The sequence below is a fragment of the Chelonia mydas genome, chromosome 5, assembly GCF_015237465.2.
Source record: "Chelonia mydas isolate rCheMyd1 chromosome 5, rCheMyd1.pri.v2, whole genome shotgun sequence".
In the NCBI taxonomy this organism is placed as follows: Eukaryota; Metazoa; Chordata; order Testudines; family Cheloniidae; genus Chelonia; species Chelonia mydas.
Window position 1 is genome coordinate 45,297,401 of NC_051245.2, and position 20,995 is coordinate 45,318,395.

Sequence of the window (20,995 nt, forward strand, 5' to 3'; positions counted from 1 at the left end):
TGTCTGAGCGATTGGCTGAACAAATAGGAGGACTGAGTGAACTTGCAGACTCTAACATTTTACATTGTTTTATTTTTGAATGCAGGGTTTTTTTGTACATAATTCTGCATTTGTAAGTTCAACTTTCATGATAAAGAGATTGCACTGCAGTACTTGTATTAGGTGAACTGAAAAATACTATTTCTTTTGTTTTTTTACAGTGCAAATACTTGTAATCAAAAATAAAGTGAGCACTGTATGCTTTGTATTTTGTGTTGTAATTGAAATCATTATATTTGAAAATGTAAAAAACATCCAAAAATATTTAAATAAATTGTATTCTATTATTATTTCACAGTGCTATTAACTTTTTAAATCGCTTGACAGCCCTATAATATACCCATGATTATTTTTTAAATCATAATAAGTGGAGAACCTTTCAGAGCACCATGTTTGACACATATTTTACAGAAATAATTGTGGTGTGAAAGTTAGCCATGCATTTCTTTTGAAAAGGAATTATATGAGATTTATATTTGATTCCTACCATTTCTCCTAGAGATACCTACTGTGTTTCCCTCTACTGACCTCTGGCAGGCAGCATCCTGCTCCACCTCTATCCTGTTTCCACTGTACCCAGGGCCCTTCAGACCAGCACAGGGAAGGGGCAGAATTTGTTGGTGACATGCTTTACTGCACATTTTGCAGACCGAATTACATTATGGATATGCCCTAACAGCTCCATACTTAAGGTCATAATAAGATAAAAATCACGCAAGACAAAAAAGCAAAAAAATGTGTAATGAAAAAAGGACTCCAACTCCCCCGTCCAACAAACAAAAAACTAAACACCTTTCAAAACTGGAAGGTTTTTCAGCCAGCTCTATACTGGGTAAACAAACAAAACCAGAATGAAATTTTTAGGACACTTACGGAAAAAAATAGTGCCTTTTCCTGTTGAAAAAAGTTCAATTTTTTCAATTAGCTCTAGATTGGAATTTTAAGCAGGATGAAAATCCCTCTATTTCATACTAATGATTGAATTATGCTCTTAAATTTAACACAATATTTTTTAAATAACTAACATCAGTAGGAACATTTTAAAAAGTGATTTCATTTTGAAATTCCCTTCACTTTCCACCCTCAGGAGCCTCATTATTTTTAAGATTCCTCCACCTAAAAAAAGTGACCACAGATTCCAGATTTCACACAAACACAGACAGTAACGCTATCTCAGGGATAAGACCAATTTAAACTTTTAAACAAAGACTTACTCTCCTTATTCATCAGAACCCACTTTAGCCCAACGAAGAAAAGTCAACAGGCCAGCAGTGTTGCTAACTCTCATGATTTATCATAAGTCTTGTGATGTCTTCTGTTTTTCTTAAAGATAGAGTCATGTGATTACATGAGAATCTCAGCTTTAATTTAAAAGGTTCTATCCTTCATGATTGTAGAGAAGGTCTGGAAAATGTGACCAAAAAGGCTCAAAAACAGAAGGAAAATTCCACCCCCTCCCCTAAAAAATTACTATTTTAAAAATCTCATGGTTTTTTTAAAGCCAGTCTCGTGGTTTTTGACTATCTGAGGTTGGCAGTATTGGAAGCAGTCAGATTTGCCTGCTACTTCAGTTCTCAGAAGCTGTCTGGTCTGCCTCCCTAAGACCCTGCTGTGTTGTTCCCATACTAGTCTCTTCACCAGTCCTGAACGGTGAGACAGGCTCAGTTATTATGAAATCCTGACCTTTCACAATCCTGCTTTTTATCCTCATCCTCCCTGCAGATCATTGGCAGTTAAGGGCTCCACCAAGCACTGCTCTCTGGTATCCCTAGGAGCAGACTCTGGAAGTCACAGGCTAGTGATTGGGGGTGGGTCTGTGCATGGAGGGAATCATGGGGTTAGGGCCATTGGTGGATCGGAATCTCTCCCATTTAAGTGAAGAACACAACACCTATTGACTTCAGTGTGTGGAGGTTGGATCAAAAGTGACATCTCCACAATAAGAAATCCACAAGGTCTGTCAGCTTTGCTGGTTGCCTCTCGGTAGCCCAAAACTGAACAAGAGAAGTCACTTTTGGCATCTGTAGATGAGCTCTCTTTTGGAATATGGCACACCTGGAACGGTGTAGTAGGAAATGCCATTTTCATGGCCAGACAGACAGACAAGAACTTTAAATGGTACACTAAAGATTAATCCCAGATCCTGGGTTGTCTCTGCACTGTGTTTGGTGCAGCTTGGAGCAGGGAGAGGAGAGGGACAAAAGGCATCATTAAGCTACATTTATCATCCCCTTGCCCCCCAATCCTGGGGCAGCTGACTAGCAGTCCAGCCCCTAGCATAAAGTAGGCTGCTCCACTTTGTGCCGGCTGCCCACAGGGCAATTAGGGTAGCTGGACATCACCAGAGCACAGGGATTCCCTTTATAAAGGGGACTGGGAGATGGGTATCATTGAAGCAGTGGCCCTGTGCCACCAGAGGATTCCCCAGAGGACTAGATTCTCAGGTTTGCCAGCTCCTTTGTGTGGAACAGGAACCAAGGTCTGGCCCCACATACGTGATTTATCAGAAGAACTGGGACATGTCACATTTTCAGTCCAGAAGAACATAACATGGCAGTATAGAAATAGAATATTTTGTGTAATTTTATTATTTACCTACCTTTCCTTTTTTGATACACATATTGATAGTGTCTAAAAGGTCTGCACGGTTTTTATCACTTTTTGGTAGCTCAGTAAGCTCCTTTCCCATAAGCTCTCCTTTGTGATAGCCCATCATCCGTTCAAAGGCTGGGTTAACATACTGTCAAAATAGAGGACCTTAAATTTTAGTCCAGCATGCGAAAAAGGAAAGTACTGAGAGAAAAGATCTACTCAAACCTAAATATAAAAATGTTCTGTGATACCGAGTGAAATGCCCTACTGTACATTATACTAATAAATTTTTGCTGTAAGAATGCACACTGTATAGCCCAGACTATTCCTCTTACCAAACCAAGGAACTTGCTGATGGGCCTGACCTTGCTCCTGCTGAAGTCAATAAGGTTTTGAATGGACCCTAATTCACGTGTAACATGTGAAGAAGCAGAAATAAGACAAGGGACTGCAAATTAATGCAGAATTTGTCCAAAGTACTTTAATTAAAAAACAAAAACAAACCAACATATATTATTCAATATGCCAGAATTAGAGCTTGGTGAGTTATTCATAGCAAATAATTTAATTTAGCCATTTTCTTTGCCAATTATCCATTAACAATTTAAAAAAATCCCCAAACCCTATAAATAAGCGCCTATGGGTATTAAAGACAAAAGATTCTTAAACAATCAAACTTACTCACAAAAGTTTGCACCAAACAAGTAAAAAGGCTTGCAAGTACTGTACTGCTAAAGCAAAGACATGATTTTCATTCCAAAGAATATTCTCAAATATTGCCATATTTGCTCAGCATTAACGGATCTGTAGCTGAAGGCCTACAGTATGTCCTGTGAAAACAACAATTTGAGTTCTGATGCTATGGTCAAATTATGTATTGCACAACTGCTGTAAATTTTGTCCATTTTCTGGACCTCTACATCACATTACAAAGTGTCCCATTTTGATTTGCACTGTTAGCCATGCTAACAGAAATAACAAGCATCAAGGAATCATGAGGAAAGAGTGAAAGAGAAAAATAGCGGGGGAAAAGGGCCTTGCTATTCATCCTGCATATCAGTGAATAGTCTGTATGAAGCCATAACTGCACTCTCATGTAGTGGGGGTGTCCATCCTCATGCTTTTGATGCCAAGTATCATGGAAGTGGCAAAAATTACAAAAAAGATCTCAAATTAGGGAGAGGAGACGGGCAAAAGAAAAACGAAGTAAAAATTATATAAATACTTGACTGTCAAGACCATCTTACTCTGTTATGTACTATACATTGTAAATGTATTACTTTATTAGGATTTTTCACAATCAATCTTTCTGGCTTTGTATTAAGAAGACATAATGCATAATATTGGGGACAGCTTTTAAATCATATTTCTGATAGCTCAATGAAGAAAGACCTTACAAATACAGCAAATAGTAATATGCAAAGAAACAAATAGATCATCATATTTGCTTTCATTTATTAAAGCTTTCCAACAGGCAATGAAATCAAAACATGAAAATACAGCAAAGCATAAGGAATAAAAGGAGACAGTTTCTCCTCCTTACCAACCATATATTCTAATAAATGATATATTTTCCATACCTGAATAACATGTTCTTCACTGGTTATTTCTATAGCTTCATGACAATGGTCTAGAGCTGTAAACACTGAATTACAAGCCCTGCAATTAGCAAATGAATCACATTAGTTTTACCGATATTACAATTGTCACTGGTAACTCTAGTATGCAGTTACACTGTATGCATAAGTGGGTGATTCATGTACAAAATCTGTTTTGACAAAACTATGTAATCATCTCTATTATAATAATTGAAAATTCAGTTTTCATACATTTCTGACATTCAAGTGTTTTTATTGTTATTCACAATATAAAAGTTACCATCCTCTTAATAGCAAGTTCTCTTTTCTGAACAAGCTTTAAACTGAACAACCAGAGTGTCTATGGAGGGGTGTGTATTATTGGGGAAACAGTGGACATGAAATTTTATAATGAAGACTGCCTTCCAGTTTGGGTCTCTACAGAAGGCCTGTGGCACTGCTAATAAAAGACTGGACAAACTTCTGTTCAGTGTTTCAGAACAAGTTGAAAGCATAAAGCCATTTCAGTGGCCTAACACATGCAGAAGATACTCAGCATTTCTGTTGAACTGAATCTTTTATATGGCAGATATTAGTTACATTCATTACAACATGAAGTATGCAAAAACCAAAACCGTAGGCCTTTGGATAATAGTTTAGTCAGGGCCAAGGTTAAGAAAGCAACATTTCAGTTTTCAGGCATGTGTATCTTGCGAACAATACACAAATTACCAAGGAAACCCAACAAAAGTCTCTCCTGAGTTGATCACCACTTTATAAAGGATGTCCTGGCAACCAAAACAGCTTCATTATGTATGGGGTTTTTTTTAAAATCATATAGTACAACTAATTTAGTTTGAAGTGTTGGGAGCCCCCTTGCTGATCAACTAGTAGCTAAAAGAAATATGAAGTCAGTCTCCCTGCAAGAAAACAAATTGGAATGTTTTAATTGCTCCCATGTTACTATTAAGACCAAAATATTTGGTTTCAATAACTTTAATAGGGACTCAAACCAGAAATTCAAAATTTTTCTTTGATTTTTTATGTAACACCTGCTGAAGTCATTGGGCCAAATCCTGGGTCCTTTGGAAAGATTCAATGGCAGCAGAACCTGTAAAGTTCTTTTGTGTGGAGAGGTTCCTAGCTAGGAAGACAATGCTCTCCCTCCCTTACAGTGATCATATGTCCAGTCCTAGTCTTTCATATGGCTTCCTCTGGGTCCCAGGACACCTGAAATGTCTCAGTTTTCATTTCAGCAGTCAACGTTCCAAAAAACCCCAATAAGCCTACAAATGTCTGTTCAAGACATATTGCTATACCAAGCAAAATTTTCTCTTTGTTTACCAGAAACAAACAGTCCCATGAAATGTGTGATGAAATGCATTTGGAGTGAAGAGAAAAGTCAAGTAAACACAAACACCATCAAACTGTTTGTGATGCTGGCAGACCAGGTGCCAGCTCATGCCAAGGCCCCTAGGCCTCACTGAAAACTGACAAATGATTAACTGGAAACCAGTCTGGCTCACCTGTGTGTTAGCATGGTTAAAACAGATGTGTTACATTTATAAGAATGTGTTTAGTATTTGGACTTTATGAAATGTGTGTGAGTTGCTGCATTAATTAATCTCACTTATATCATCTCTATCCCATGTTATAAAGGTAATATTTAAATGTTTTCTCTGTAACTACAAAGGTATTAGCTATGAAGCTGGACACCCCCTACAGTCAGGAGAGAAGCATTACCTAGTATGAATTACTAGTTTACCATAAAAGGTGTCATTTCCTGCCCAACAAGAGAAGGCCTATTGATAACAGATGAACCATTGTGGAACATCAATGGACAAAAGACCTTGCTGATTGCTTCCCTCCCACCCCCATGAAGAGGGGATGTTCACAAACCCTCATCCCACCACAGTTTGAACTCTGGGGGAAGGGAATAAAAATCCCTGATATGTATCACTATGCTGCTTGGAATTTGGAGAAGGCAACATTTCTAAGCTTAAACAAGGGATCCCCAAGCAGGTTAGCTTGGGTTGGATCTAAAGGACACACAGTTTGAACATTACAACAGCTTCTATTACCTTTTGAAGCCTATGACTGTAACTCATGTGTGTGTATGTTCACCTGCTTTAAACTTGCAAATAACTCATTTCTTTTTCCTAGTTAATAAATCTTTAGTTTATTATAGGATTGTCTACAAGTGGTGTTTTTGGTGAGAGATCTAAGGTACAACTGACCTGGGGTAAGTGACTGGTCCTTTGGGACTGGGAGCAATGTGAATATTGTTATGATTTTTGGTGTAAGGGACCATCCATAACAAAGGCAGGCTTGTCTGGGTGGCAAGATAGATTGGAATGCCCAAGAGGGCTGTCTGTGACTCCATGTTAAGGCATTTCTATGCTTGAGGAATTCACACTTGATACTTGGCTGATGGAATCTACTTATAGAACACACAACCAGGTTGGGGTTTGTACCCTGGTTTGTAACAGTCTGCCCTGAGGTTGGCATCCATTTTCATGAGCCACTCTAGACAGCCTGACCCTGTTCTTTTACCCAAAGTGAGTTTAATGACAGTTATTCAGTGTTTTATGATGAATTCCTTCAGAAACACTAAGTTACTGGAAAAAAATCCTCCACTCTGAGAAATATGCACATCTCTGAGTCAGAAGCTGGCAGTAATGACGCCAGCACACAGAAATAGTTTACTTTTGTGTGACTATTTCGTAATTATATAAATGTTGCCACAAAAGGGTCTTGGTTTATGAGACTCAGGAATCTCTTGGCGTCAACTGGCAGCAGGCACTGCTGGAGGGGCGCAGAGAGTTTTACAGGGATCCCTGGGTCAGATACATGCATAGTAATTCACTGAAAGGTAATATGTGAGGTCTCTACCAAGAGCCAGTGGCCTACTGATCATAATAAATCACTGTGAAATGTATGTACAGACAATATTAAAGGAGTTATGTGTCTGTACAGAAAATTATTTTCTTGAGGCAGGTAACCAGGAGGCGGGGTGGGAGGGATAGCTCAGTAGTTTGAGCATTGGCCTGCTAAACCCAGGGTTGTGAGTTCAGTCCTTGAGGGGGCCATTTTAGGGATCTGGGGCAAAAATTGGGGATTGGTCCTGCTTTGAGCAGGGGGTTGGACTAGATGACCTCCTGAGGTCCCTTCCAACCCTGAAATTCTATGATTCTATGAGTCTATGACATGTGTCAGACAGGTTACTTTCAAGCAGGATGTAACAGATGCTTCTCTCTCTGTCTGGTCATGTATGTATTGGGCATTGCATATCTCACAAGGATGCTTGTTTGCATACTGAGCCAAATGCTAATCAAGAAATTACAAAATCTTTGAGAGGAAATTTTACATCCTGAATCTTTCACTGAGGAGGCAAGCTGACAGCGTGACTTGTCTCATGAATGGACGTTCACAGCCAAGCCTGTCTGTAAAACACTTCAAGGGCTTTGGGTGAGCATTGCTCTGTAAGACATGAAAGTATCTAGTTAAGCAAGTCTAGGTTCTAGAATGTGTTTTATGATTTTGATATGTAATCAACTGTTTCCAATATCTTTACTTGCAATCACTTGAATCTCTCTACCTTGTTAAATAAATTTACTTGTTTTCACTATAAACATATCTACGTGTTTAGCAGAGCAGTGCTCTGAGGTGAAACACGTACTCAGGGCTGTATAGCTTCTTCGGAAGCAGCGATTCTGTGAATACTCCAAGTGTCCAGTGGAACAGGGGCTGGACACTCCAGGGAGATGCTTGGGCAGTTTGGGGTGCTCCTTTCACTAGCTTGTAAAGAGAGCACATGGCCTGCGTAGGCCTAGAGGTCAGGGCTTGTGTTGCCTGTGACTGATGGAGTCAGGGAGTTGACCCTCACCAGGCACAGACAAAACTTCCTCATGCTAAGGGTAGGTGGTAGTGAGGTGCCCACAACCCTGGTATATATACACATAATCTCACAACAAATTCCCAAGGGTACCCAGGGTTGTGGGCACCTCACTACCACCTACCTATAGGTTATATGGGTGTGTGTATATACAGATGTATATACACACACCCACATAATCTATATATTATACACACACACACACACACACACACACACACACTCTATATTACTATAGTACATGAAACAATGAATTCACACTTGGATAATGTTGATCAATAATTTGGCTCCTGAACCACTGAGATCTGAGTATCACTGAGTTAACTGAAGCGGTCTCTGGGGGCTGATGTCTGCATTGGCCGTAGCAAACCAAAAAATGTTGCATCCAGACATTAAGTGGCTTTTTGAGATCATTCTCAGTTAAAGTCGTGGATTTAAAACCAGGTAGAGTCAAACTGATAGGTGTGGGAAAGGTGTAAGATACACATCAGTAATATTCAAGTAGGTGAAAATAGGTTTAAGGGGGACTAAGTTTACGTAACTTATGCCTTACAAAGCAAGAAAATAGTGTAAATTCAAGTCCAGGGTCAGTCTGCTTTACCTTGCATCTTCTTACACCCTCATGTTAGGTGCTTGCCTACTACACACACGTCTTCTGGTTCCTCAGTGTTAGTTACAGCAACTTAGATCCACTTAGAACTTGTCTACATGGTGCAGCAGAGTGTGACAGGAGGGTGCGATTTGTAAAGCTTACTAAATTGCTGAGCTCTAACTGTCCCATGTAGACCCTGCTGATGAATGTGAAAAGGTACCAGTTTGTTTGAAACAGAGCTACATTAATGCAGTCTCTGTGGTCCAAATTCAGAGGGGATACTGAGGTGCAACTCACATTAAGTGGATGAAAATATCAACACAGTTTCTATTTGATTAAAGACTAATTACTTTCCAAATTATTTCTTTTTAAGTTGAAGGCATCTTTTAGAGTTATGCAGATGCAAAAAAGCAGTGCTTTAGTATTCATTTTGTTGTTATGGCTTGTAAAACTACGGAAAATTGAATGAGAAAGGGGAGAGCACAGCTCAGTTCCTTTAAATAATGTAGGTGAAGGAATATCAATAGATTTGGTAGATTAATTACCTCCAGAGACTAACACACTGGCTTCAAAGCGTAATGAGGACTTTAAGCTTTCTTTGGCTGATGGCTTTATTTTCAATAAAGCTGTAGAAAAATTTGATAATCAATATGAGTCATGTTCCCTGGATTTGGGAATTCAATTACTTATATTAATTATTAATACTGTTCATGCAGAGGTGTTCAGGCTGTATTAGTGTTCTGTCCTTGGGAGCTATAATTCTACATATTAAAACATCCTGTTTTTGTACTCTTTAAACAAGCAGGATGTAATGATTATTGGAAAAGGAAACAAATGAAAACAGAACAGGAAGTATGAGGGCATGTTCAATGTGCTGACATGAAACTAATGCCTATTGACCTTTTTAATAATTCTTTGTTTCTTTATTCCTGTACATTCCAGACAAGTGCTAGAAGACAGATGCAAGTGCCTAGGAAGTTTTAAGCCTAAAGGGTGCAAAAAGACTAATTAGGTTGATTAATTAACTATCTGAGAATAATTAAGTGGGGTATTTTCATGTATTTAGAGTTTCTGGCAGGATTCTGACTTTGCACATTGCTGGGCAATAGGTCTCTATTATCATAGTACATACGGAGTTTGGAGGTGGTAGTCTGAAAATTACACCAAATTATCTGGAAAGGTTTCCTTTTATACTGTCATTACAGATTATATTCCATTAGCCTTATTGCAGACTACAGATACTGTATATAGGCTATATTAAGCTTTTGGTAAAAGCTAAGTTTTCTATTACACTTATTTTGAATTCTGCATTCCTTTGCTTTCACACTATAGTAACTGGTGTGCCCTTCCAAGCACCATCCAATAGCATGCATGTCTGTGCAAATTTCAAGGCCACCTCAAGATCCATTTGAAATCAAGGCCCTGTAAGATCTCCATCTCAACAGCAAAAGTAGATTCTGCAAAGAGGGTCTGCTCTTGCTTCCCTTGACTTAGATCAGGGGTCTCAAACTCAAATGACCACGAGGGCCACATGAGGACTAGTACACTGGCCCAAGGGCCACACCACTGACCCCCCAACCCGCTGCCCTGGCCCCACCCCCACTCCACCCCTTCCGTGAGGCCCTGCCTCTGCCCCGCCTCTTCCCACCCCTTCCCTGCCCACATTCCAACCCCTTCCCTGAAATCCCTTCTGCCCCCAGTGCGTGCCGGGCTGAAGCCGCTCTAGGTAAATACTGAGGGGGCGGGGGTGCCACGGGGAGCCTGCGGGCCACAGGAAATAACCCTGGGGGCTGCATGCGGCCCACGGGCCGCACAGGACCCCTGACTTAGATGGTGACGGATCAGGCCAATTAATGAAAGATGTTTATAGCATTCCTGTAGCGTGAACTCAAATTCACAGAAAAGATGTTCTTTTCCAGAGGTCACCACTGTAGATTATTCCTCTTCAATATTTTTGGAAAGATTAAATATTGTTTCTTTTCTGCTACAGTTTATTTATGAATTTCAACAAGTTTTTTATATACATAGATGATTGAGTATATATTTTGCACCCCCCTCCTCTCTGTTAAACTAGTTATAATAAACAAAGCCTATAATGGAATACCATCACTGTGGGACAATTCCTTACAGAGGCCAAACTCTCACTGAGATCAATACAAGGTTTGCCCAAATGAAGAATGAGTAAAAACGGAGTAAAAAGGCATCAGGATCTGGCTCTAGATTGAATTATAGTGTATGCACCATGTATACAAGACCAGACAAATTTCATATCAAACCCCATCCCACTAGCTGAATTGTACATTGCTCTTTCACACTATTTCAACTAGAATGATAAATATACAAACTGGCCTCACTCTGATCTATAGGGGGGACTTTAGCAAGGGGAGCTGCACTGTGGCCTAAATTCACTATAAGCCATATCAAGGCAAGTGGGGCACAAAAACCCATCAGAACTGATGATGACAAATAATCACCTCTGACAGGTTTTCTTAATACAGAATGCAGTATATGGAACCCACAAGGAGGCAGATGCACAAACAAGTAATTGGACAATAAAAGTTTATGTTCATTTTTTTATGCTTCTACATACCGTAGTTTGAACTGTGACCGCACCTCCCCATGTTCTATTTGAATCAATTCATTGTAACAGGCAATTATGTTGCTATTCTCCATAAATCTCTGGAAAAGAATCAGAGACAGTCCATGAAAAGTCTGATTACTTTAAAACCTTTATTTATACTTCTGTGCCTAGAAGCACTAATCTTTTGAACCTTTATTGGTATCCTTTGTGGCTAATGCTCTAACAATCTTTTCCACCGTATTGATTTTCTAATTGTCAAGACAGTAATGTACAAAGCAAGTGAGGTAATATGCTAAGTAACTGCACATTTTAGTTTTGGTTTTGTTTGGTTTTAGGAAGCCACCTAAATAGATAATTATAAAAAATAAAAACCTGATCCAGAACCTATATTCAAGGACTTTTCATATTGCATGTCGATCACTTATTTCTGAAAAGAAATGGAATTCCTGAGAAACATGTACAACATTCACATTAATACCAAATTAATCTATGATGAGCTCTGGCCTTCCACTTTATTCCAAGTAAACTCACAATGGTCCAAAACTGACAAGGAGTAGGAAGCATAGTCTATGTCTGGTCCCATTGAAGTCCAAGGGACTCCTCAGCGTGAGTATGGCTGGTAGAACCTGGCTTATAAAGGATGCTTGAAGTACTGAGCACACTGACAGTGGTCAAGAAAAAGAGGATAGCAAAGGGTAATATCTGTACACAAGTGAGAATAGTTTTGGTTTCTTTCCCCCACCCCCTCTCTAGCAAATACAGCATCCAGTCCTACTCCCACTGAAGTCCAGAGAGTTTTGCCATGGACTATTAGGGGAGAAGAATCTGGCTCTTTGACTTCAGTTACAGTGAACTGCGGACTAGTAAAACTGTTGGAGAAGCTCTGAAACAACCATTTTATAAATGCTTGCACAGATTTTATTGTGTTCTCCACAAAGAACACTTCTCTAATGTTGTTAGTTTTGTGGAAGGACAGCTGGATTGAGAGCCAGCAGCCAATCCTTTGAAGAACATCAAAGGTCCTTTTTAGAGGAAGCTGTACAATTTAAAGGACAATTTACACTTTGCAGAAGTTAAGACTCAGCCTGTGCAGTATTATCACATAAGGATACAATGCTGCAGAAGAAAATCAGATCAGCACTGATGAAAAGAACTGACAGAACCAGAAAGGGACACCCTGCGGAGAAAGACATATTCTGTTCTTTTATGAATGTGTAGTAGATTTATGCAATTAATTTATTAATATACTCATAATACTTTTGAGTATAAAAGGGAATCAGCACAAACATTTATTATACCAACATGAACACATGAAAGCCACTTAATTAAAAATTTAAAAAATAGCAAAAAATATACAGGAAAAAAGAAGACTTCAGAAGGTATTCTGGAAGTGTTTCACCCCAAGAAGCAAGAATTGGAAAGCAATAGGTTTAGGTGACTTGGTTTCCATCAGTCTATGGCATAGGAAAAAGGTTTCTGGCCACTTTATGAAACAATGAACAGAAATAACTCCTAAAAGATGACTGTCCCTACATACAGTCCAGAAGATTTTCTGTCACTGTAGCAGCTATGCACTAGATGACGAACAAAATTACTCATCTTATAGGAACTGATCACAGAATCTATCAAAAACAAACCCCAAAGGCAGTGATTCAGGAATTTCATCGGATCAATAAAGATAATTTAAAGGTCACTTAAATGACAAAGATACAGAAAAACTCTTAAGCAAAAGTCCAGAATTATTCATCGCTACAGGACATAGACATAATATACTGTACTGTAGAAAATCTATTGATTAGCTGACAAAACTATTCCAAGAAGAGATTAAATCAGCTTTCAACAAGCCTTTGAGCCCAGTCCAGAACCCAAGGAAGTCAACAACAAAACTCCAGTAAATAATAATACAACAAACACCTACCTCTTTTATGGAGCTTTTTATCAGTAGATCTCAAAGCATTTTACAAAGGACTTCAGTATCATTATCAATAGCTTTACTGGGTGCACGATTAAACCCTTCATTAATTTTTTTAAAATTTACACATGTGCAAAAAACCCAGACAACCACCAGAACTAGCAGTAAGGTACACAAAACTGTCAAACAGTGTTTTTCCAAGAAAAAAATTAAGGAAGGATAGGTAAAAGGCAGGTGCTGCATGCCAATATCATAATGAATAGTGAAATGATAAATAAAGCTATCAAAAAAGGGAAATAGTAAAAAGAGATACATATAATTTGAACAAAATGAATCTGTTTTTCCAAAAATTGATTTCATTCTGTTGCTGATAAAAATCTTAGTCTGTGTGTGTGCACAATGCTGATCTTTTCTCCCTTCAATGGATTTGGAGCCTGTGGATACCCATTCAAGCATGAAAAATTGCTATGCTCCCCTCTGCTTGTGATGGGAGGAAGTAGACTCTGATATCTGACATATTCTAGAACTTGAAAACAATGCTGATAAGAAAGGTCATAATGGCAACATAAAGTATGTCAGGAAGATATTCAGTGGGATCCAGTCTTAACAAGTTGATGCTGGAAGTTGGTACTAATCAATAAAATCATGCTGACGTACTGATTACAGCATGACAAATAATTAGGGCGATAAGGAGAAAATGATGTTCAACATTCAATGGTGATGACAACAGGCTAATGGATTATGTTAAATGATCATGGAGAAGTATCTAATTCATTTCTAAAAGGCAGAGGATCATGAAAGATTTATGATGACAATAATCTTTCAGAAAATTAGTCAAAGGAATTCCTTGCTTCATTTCCAATTCTTCTTCCCATCTGTTTTAAGAAGCCTCCCTGAACCCCCCTACCTTTGGTCTGGCCACGCAAGAGAAAGTGAATGCACCCACTTGCTCTCCTGCCTGGGGCAGGTGGGAGAGAACAGGTAAGGCTTTGGATCAATCCTCCCTTTTCACTATCCAGTACAGCTGAACTAGTGCAGGGAGGGTCAGATTGCTGCTGGTATAAGGTCAGCACAGGAAGGGAATGATGACTCAGAGCTGTGTGTCAGAGTCACACAGAGTGCCTCCTGCAGTTACTTCTAGGGTGATTATGCACCACCCTTGCTCAGGACTGCACATTACGTCACAATCTAGCCTACAGAGCATACGGCCCTGAACTCTTTGGACAAAATACTAGGCATTAGGAGAAAAGGAAACCTTGAGACAAAAAATTTTAATACTAAAGAATGTGACTAAAAGAATTAAACTTTTTTTTAACAATACACTAAACTAAAAAGAAAATTAAAGTTGCAAATGTATGGGCTGACATCCTAAGATGTAGGCATTGTATCCTTATATGCTTCCTTCCCCCCCTCCCCCCCATTACCACAACATCTGAGCACCTCAGTGTTTAATGCATTTAGCCTCACAAGACTCCTGTGAGATAGGGAAGTGCTATATCCCCATTTTACAGATGGGGACTGAGGTACAAAAAGACAGGGTCTTGCCCAAATCACACAGGAAGTCTGTGGGAGATCAGGGAATTGAACCTGGGTCTCCATAGTCCCAGGCTAGCACCCTAGCTCTTGGATTATCATCTCTTTCTTTACAGGGCTACTTTCTCAGTTCTCAGCTACACAGGTGCCATGGAGAGCAAGAAAGCACAGATACCTTTTTCATCCTCCCTTTGTGCAAGCAATGTGGCAGAATCTAATACCCAGAGCACCAAGAGAGTTTGCAGGCCAAAGTGTTAATATCACACAACCAACCTGATTCAATCTCTACTGAAAACAATGGAAAGCTGCCTATTGATTTCAGTTAGAGTTGGATTAGGCCCCATTTGCCCCAGGTAGGTATGGGCTGCCAGCTAGAGGGATGAACAGCACTCCTGATGGCCAGAGTGCATGCTGTGACATGCAACACATACAAACCAGGGGTCCAAGCTGCTTCTTTTTCAAAGGAGCAGCAAAGGACACCCAACTGCATGATATTTATCCTGCCACCTGTCACAGGGAATTGTGCCCAGTTGAACAGGAATTCATCTACCAACATTCCTGCTCCTTGTGGAAGCACTGGGTAGGTCTATAGGTTTTTCTTAGGGTGTATACTTAGACATTTCCAGTTAAACACAAAGGAACAGTGTTTGATGAAGTTATTTTCTCATCAATACAGTGAAGTTAACATGTGATACAAGCAAACTTGTGCTTTACATAAATAATTCATAAACTCATTTTTAGTTATAGAAAATTGAAGTGTTTGTAGAAATTATCCTGATTCTTTAGTAAATTACATACCCTATCAAAGCCTGCATGGAGAAGGGGAAGAACAGAGGTCTCTTCTTGGTCAGCAGATCTACAGCAAAGCAGAACATATCATCCAAAATGAAAACTAGGATAACTTGACAGTTATCTAAACAGACTGTAGGAAGAATAACATGGCACAAAATATAATCACAGTATATATCATGTAATCCATTTGCAGATGTAGCTCTTCCTGATGCGTATATTTAGATACCTACAGCAATGTACTAACTGTATGATATCATGACGGATATTGGGGGCAGTTACTATATTTTTTCATCACTATTGCAGCAAACCTGCTAGATGTTCAAGAGAAGTGCTGGCTCTTTTCGGCTAGAAAGAAGGGTGTTTTTTTTTTACAAAGAAAGCTAATATAAAGAGGATAGCGGTATATACAGAGGGGGGAAAAGCCTAAAGTTAGTTATTCATTAAAGAGTGGAAATGAACAATAAATCTTTTATATTTTATTTTGTTACAATTACCTGGTCACACAACTAGAAAACAAACAAAACTAGGTGGGGAAAATGATCTCGCTATTTCCTTTAGTTATACAGTATGCAGAGCCATGATTACATTTGACAAGACTGCCTTGGAATAATAATGCGATATAATTTGTATGCATCTCTAGAACTTTTAATTGAGCTCTTAGAAATTTCATGGGCTCTTCATTATTGTTCTGTTCCTTATCTTTGTTAGTACTCCTCTCTCTCTTTTTCCCTTCAAGCTAATAACTAATATTAGTTGTGTTCCTCATAACAAGTCAAACCCTAAGTCCAATACTTAGGAAGGAATTCTGTGAGGTGCTATATGCCCTTAATTCCCCAGGAGCTTTCTGATTAAAGTGACAGCTAAGCTTGTTCGGCACCTTACAGGAGTTAATCAAATCCCTTACAGCCGGGGTTCGCAACCTTTTTCTTTCTGAGCCCCCCCTGCCCCCCCCCAACAAGCTATAAAAACTCAATGGCCCACCTGTGCCACAACAACTGTTTTCTGCAGATAAAAGCCAGGGCCGGCATTAGGCGGTAGCAAGGAGGGCAATTGCCTGGGCCCCCATGCCACAGGGGGCACCACAAAGCTAAGTTGCTTAGGCTTCAGCTCCTGGTGGTGGGGTTCGGGGTCCCTGGCTGCAGTCCCAAGCAGCAGGCCTTGGCTTTCTGCCCTGGGCCCTAGAAAGCCTGATGCCAGCCATGCTTGGCAGACCCGCTGAAACTGCTTGCGACACCCTGGTTGAGAACCACTCCCTTACAGGAAGAGGTCCTCAGTCCTTACTAAAGCGACACTCTCAATTGAAGTCAATGGGGATTTTGTCTGAGTAAACTGTGTAAAAAAAGAGAGCAAAGAGTAAAATCAGAGTAAAGACTTCAGGAAATGTTCCAATGAACATGGGACCTGCCTTCTATCAAGCTACTGTTAAGTTTTCTTATATTTGTATTTCTTAGTCTCTCCTATTCCACCCTGCCCCACAATCCCAAGATGTTATTGGCTACAACATTCTTTCTAAAACTTCCATCATAGCTTTCTATATTTTTCTGATATTTAGGCCATTATGTTATGACCCTCTTCAGTGAGAGAATGCAATAAGTTATAGTTTTGTCTGCAATCAGATAGAATAAATGAACCCACCACAAGATGACATCACTGATCTTTTCCTCTTCATGTAAAAACAAATACTCCTAGTGATAATATATTCCACCCAAGCTACAAATAGTAGCTTGTGGCCTATGAGACCACGCATCATCATGCAAACATTATTACTGGTTGTATATAATAAGCATTTTCTTGAACAGAAGAAAACTTTCACAAAAATATAAAGAAATACCTACATGCGGGGAACAACAGCAAGTATCACAGTGTGTTCTGATGGCTTTGTAGCACGGATTGACCTGAAAGGAGAAAAGTCCTGTGTCACACTATATCACGTCATCCTTTATTGACAACTTTGAATTTCTTCATCTTCTATATAACAGAAAATGAATAAAGCCTCAGAGAAGATTCTATAAGGTCAAGCCTGGAAAATGGTAGAGGACACCCAAAAAACATTTTTTGCACTTTATCCATTTCATTTTTGGGTGTTTAAGGATATTAGGTTCACATTCCCTCAATTCTGGGCCGAAAGCCCCAAAGCTTGGGAGAGCAGGAAGCTGCATCTGTCCAATCCAAGGGAACCTGGAGAAGCCCCTTCTTACCAATTTCATTTGGTTTGGATTCCATGGATGTGTGGATTATATGGTGGGCTTGAAGGGGGAGCAGTCAGTCTAAATGGCATGGTCCCCATTTCCATTAGTTGACTGCCAAAAAAGAGATCTTGGTGGAAAATAAGAAAATGAAGCATTAACTCATCTACATCTCCTACTCCTATGGTGGTATAGGGCAGAGGTGTGAAAGGTACGTCAATGGCGGCACAGCTCCTACAAGGAGCTGTTCTGCGTGGTGGGAGGAAAGTACAGAGCACTAAGCGAGGCCAACCCTCAACTGCCACAGCCCTGGATCCCTGCAGACAGAACATACTTTTCCCCTCATAGACAAAGGATTCATGGGATCTCTTGTACCTGCCCCTTCTGCAAATCCTCAAACCCATCTATCATGATGGATTTGTTCCCAGCAGACTATGTGGACATCAAGATATCAGGGACACATTGACAAATTGGATGTTGTTCAGAGAAGAGCACACACAAAAAATATGGCAACTAAATTGTGAGGAAAGCTGAAACTACACACATAGCTTGGTTAAACAACAACTAGAAGGGTGGACAACCACAGTTTACAAATACGTGTAGAGTTAAACACCAGAGAGAGCAATTATTTAACATGGCATAAGAAGGTATAATTAGGAATGATGGTAAGAAAGTAATGGTAGAAACTAGGAGTAATGGTAAAAAGGGGAAAAAGTGTAGGCTGAATATTAGGAAAATGGTGACGTTAATCTGTGAAATAGTTTCAGAAGGAAAGTGGTGGAAGCCTCATTGCTTAGGACTTCAGAAAGTCGACTGAACACTAGAAAATGTACTTAAGGGAACAAGCCTGTTTTTACAGGGATAGGTACAGGGTACTCTGTTAGACCAGCTCTACTTTCCATAAATTGTACCATACGTGAACCATTACATAAATAGGCCTTTTGCTACTAGTCTAACCACCACTAGGTGCATCTTGTCGAGACACTGGAATTATATGATTGTCAAATGTGGAATTGCTTTCCCTCCACATGCGAGTAATACAGGGTCCTCTTTTTATTTATTTTTTTAAATACACATTAACATTAGACCAGATTCAGAAACCCTTACTTCATGGGCAGTGGGTATCATAGGCTGAGGGAGGCTGTGCCTCCGCAAACAGTCAGGTGTGGCCTCACCCACGCTCCGCCCCCAGACCCTGTCCTGCTTCACACACTGCGGCTCCCACTGTGTAGTGTTCCCAGCGCTCCAGGGGCTGGGGGCACTAGCCTGGGGTAGTGCCACTGACTGCGGTAGAGGGCTCTGGTCTCTGGTGGGGGGGCACAGAAGGGGCAGGGCTGGGGGCTAGCCTTACACCGCCCATGCCATACTTCCACCAGGTAATCACTTACTCTGTGAGTAGTTCTACTGAAATAAATAAAAGTGTCTGAATGGTAAAATACTATTCAGGATAAGCATGCCAAAATTTGCCCATTATGCTCTGATGAAAAAGCACAGAGCATGACATGATGTGTAAAATAAATGAAACAGTTGAAAAGACACCTTTCCCAGAACCCTAATGATAAATGGTTGTAAACTTAGAAGCAGCCGCTTTGACACAGAGTACCACACACATGCAAAGAATGACATGAACTTCACTGAAGTGCCATCAGTTAAGTGTGGCAGACCCAGGGGACAAATGACAGTGTTCCATTAGACCCTGCTGCTCCAACTGTTGACGCAGGATTAATTTCTCAGAGGAGTAAGTCTAAAAGTGATGACCACACACTGTGAGGAAGGATTTCATGTTAGCTCTCGTTCAAGATCCTATGGAAGCTATGAACCAAAAATGATGGCTTTATTGGTCATGTGTCAGCCGTATTGACAATAGGTGTCTTCATTTACTAAATGTAATTATTTCTATTGCTGTCTTAGCCGCCAAAGCAGTTTTTATTTTTTCCTTTGTGATGGAGCACTGCAATCCCTGTCCTCAGTCTCCAGACTTGTTTTCTGTATGTCATCAAGTCTTGATTTTGTTATGCCCATTCAATGTGGTATTCTGCAATGCATTCAATAGAAGCACAACGTCCATTAAGTTACCTGCAGATCGCTTCTGCATCAAAGTGTCTGGAGTGCCTGTGATCTATGACAATTATTTCATGGTGCTTATCAAGAAAGCATTCAAGCGCTGACTCTGGTGTTCTGGCAAAATTGCACCTGTATCCAGCTCTATCACAAGCCCACCAGAACCCATCACTTTGGTTGTCTTCTTTTGCAAAGATCAGCAAAACCTGCAAAACAGGGAAGTCATCGGCTCATATTAAATATACAACATAATTCTCTTCATTGTACAAACAAACTACTAGAATTTAAAATATTAGTCTTCCTGCTTTCAAAAACAGCATCAGACTCTACAATTTAAAACAGACCCATTTAATTACTACATTAGCCTTATTATTAAACATAATTTTAATAAGGTATATTAAGCACCTTATTTTTATTCAGCTTCCACCCAGACACTTTTTGTGTGAATGCAGGTGTGTCCACAATTAGTTTTGGATAAAAATCCTATCACTAAAATATTTAAGTTTTTGATCTGTAGTAGGATTTGCACCTGCCATTAACCAGGAGCAAAAAACTGCACCAGGAAGAAAGGACATCAGCCCTGAAAAAAATCTTGATGCAACACTTATATCTTTAAGCCACCAGATAGCTATTGCCAGTGAATCCCAGTTCTGCGAGTAGGATCAAAAGTAGGGAAAAAACCAACACTGTGTGAAGCAGAGTTTGCTGGAGCTTGGAATAAAATAATCTTAAATTTATTCCTGTGTGTGCACCTGGACTTGCTTACCACAAGACAGTGAACTGACTAGCTCCTTCAAAAATATTTTATATACACTCTAATTTCCAAATGCTCGTCAATCAGAAATTTGTGAAAGGCACAGGCTTCTGGGGGTGCATTCTACATAGTTTCAATTCAAAGTACAGCAAGAAAAATTTAGCTATTTTGGAAAGAAAAAACGACTCAAAGTGCTTTGAAAAATAATTCTCACTTAGAATGCAGGTCACTAAGTATCACATGGCAAAACAATAAAGATTAAATGAAATCCACCATGAAAACTAGATGAGTATCAGCAGCAAAAGCAGGAATGAATTTAACAGCACCCACATGGGGGTTCCATGATTGAAGGTGAATACTGCTCCAAGCCATAAGCAGCAATAGCCTATAGGCAGGCGTTCCAACAACTGGTGTCATCATCTTGAGGTTGCTACAAGAAAGAATTGGTGTTGTATACAACATGGCAGGCCTGAGTCTCCAT

The 20,995-nt window shown here is 39.7% G+C and overlaps 1 protein-coding gene across 2 annotated transcripts in view; it reads right to left on the reverse strand.

Annotated features, from left to right (window-relative positions):
* Nucleotides 1-20,995, reverse strand: part of PDE8B (phosphodiesterase 8B) — a 169,134-nt gene that overhangs the window by 45,071 nt on the left and 103,068 nt on the right. For both annotated transcript variants that reach the window (XM_043547005.1, XM_043547004.1), the window contains exons 3-8: nt 19,776-19,966; nt 17,349-17,408; nt 15,520-15,577; nt 11,286-11,374; nt 4,212-4,290; nt 2,639-2,779 (exon numbers count right to left, since the gene is read on the reverse strand). In XM_043547005.1, coding sequence (XP_043402940.1) covers nt 2,639-2,779; nt 4,212-4,290; nt 11,286-11,374; nt 15,520-15,577; nt 17,349-17,408; nt 19,776-19,966 — 618 coding nt within the window. The remainder of the gene's footprint in view (nt 1-2,638; nt 2,780-4,211; nt 4,291-11,285; nt 11,375-15,519; nt 15,578-17,348; nt 17,409-19,775; nt 19,967-20,995) is intronic.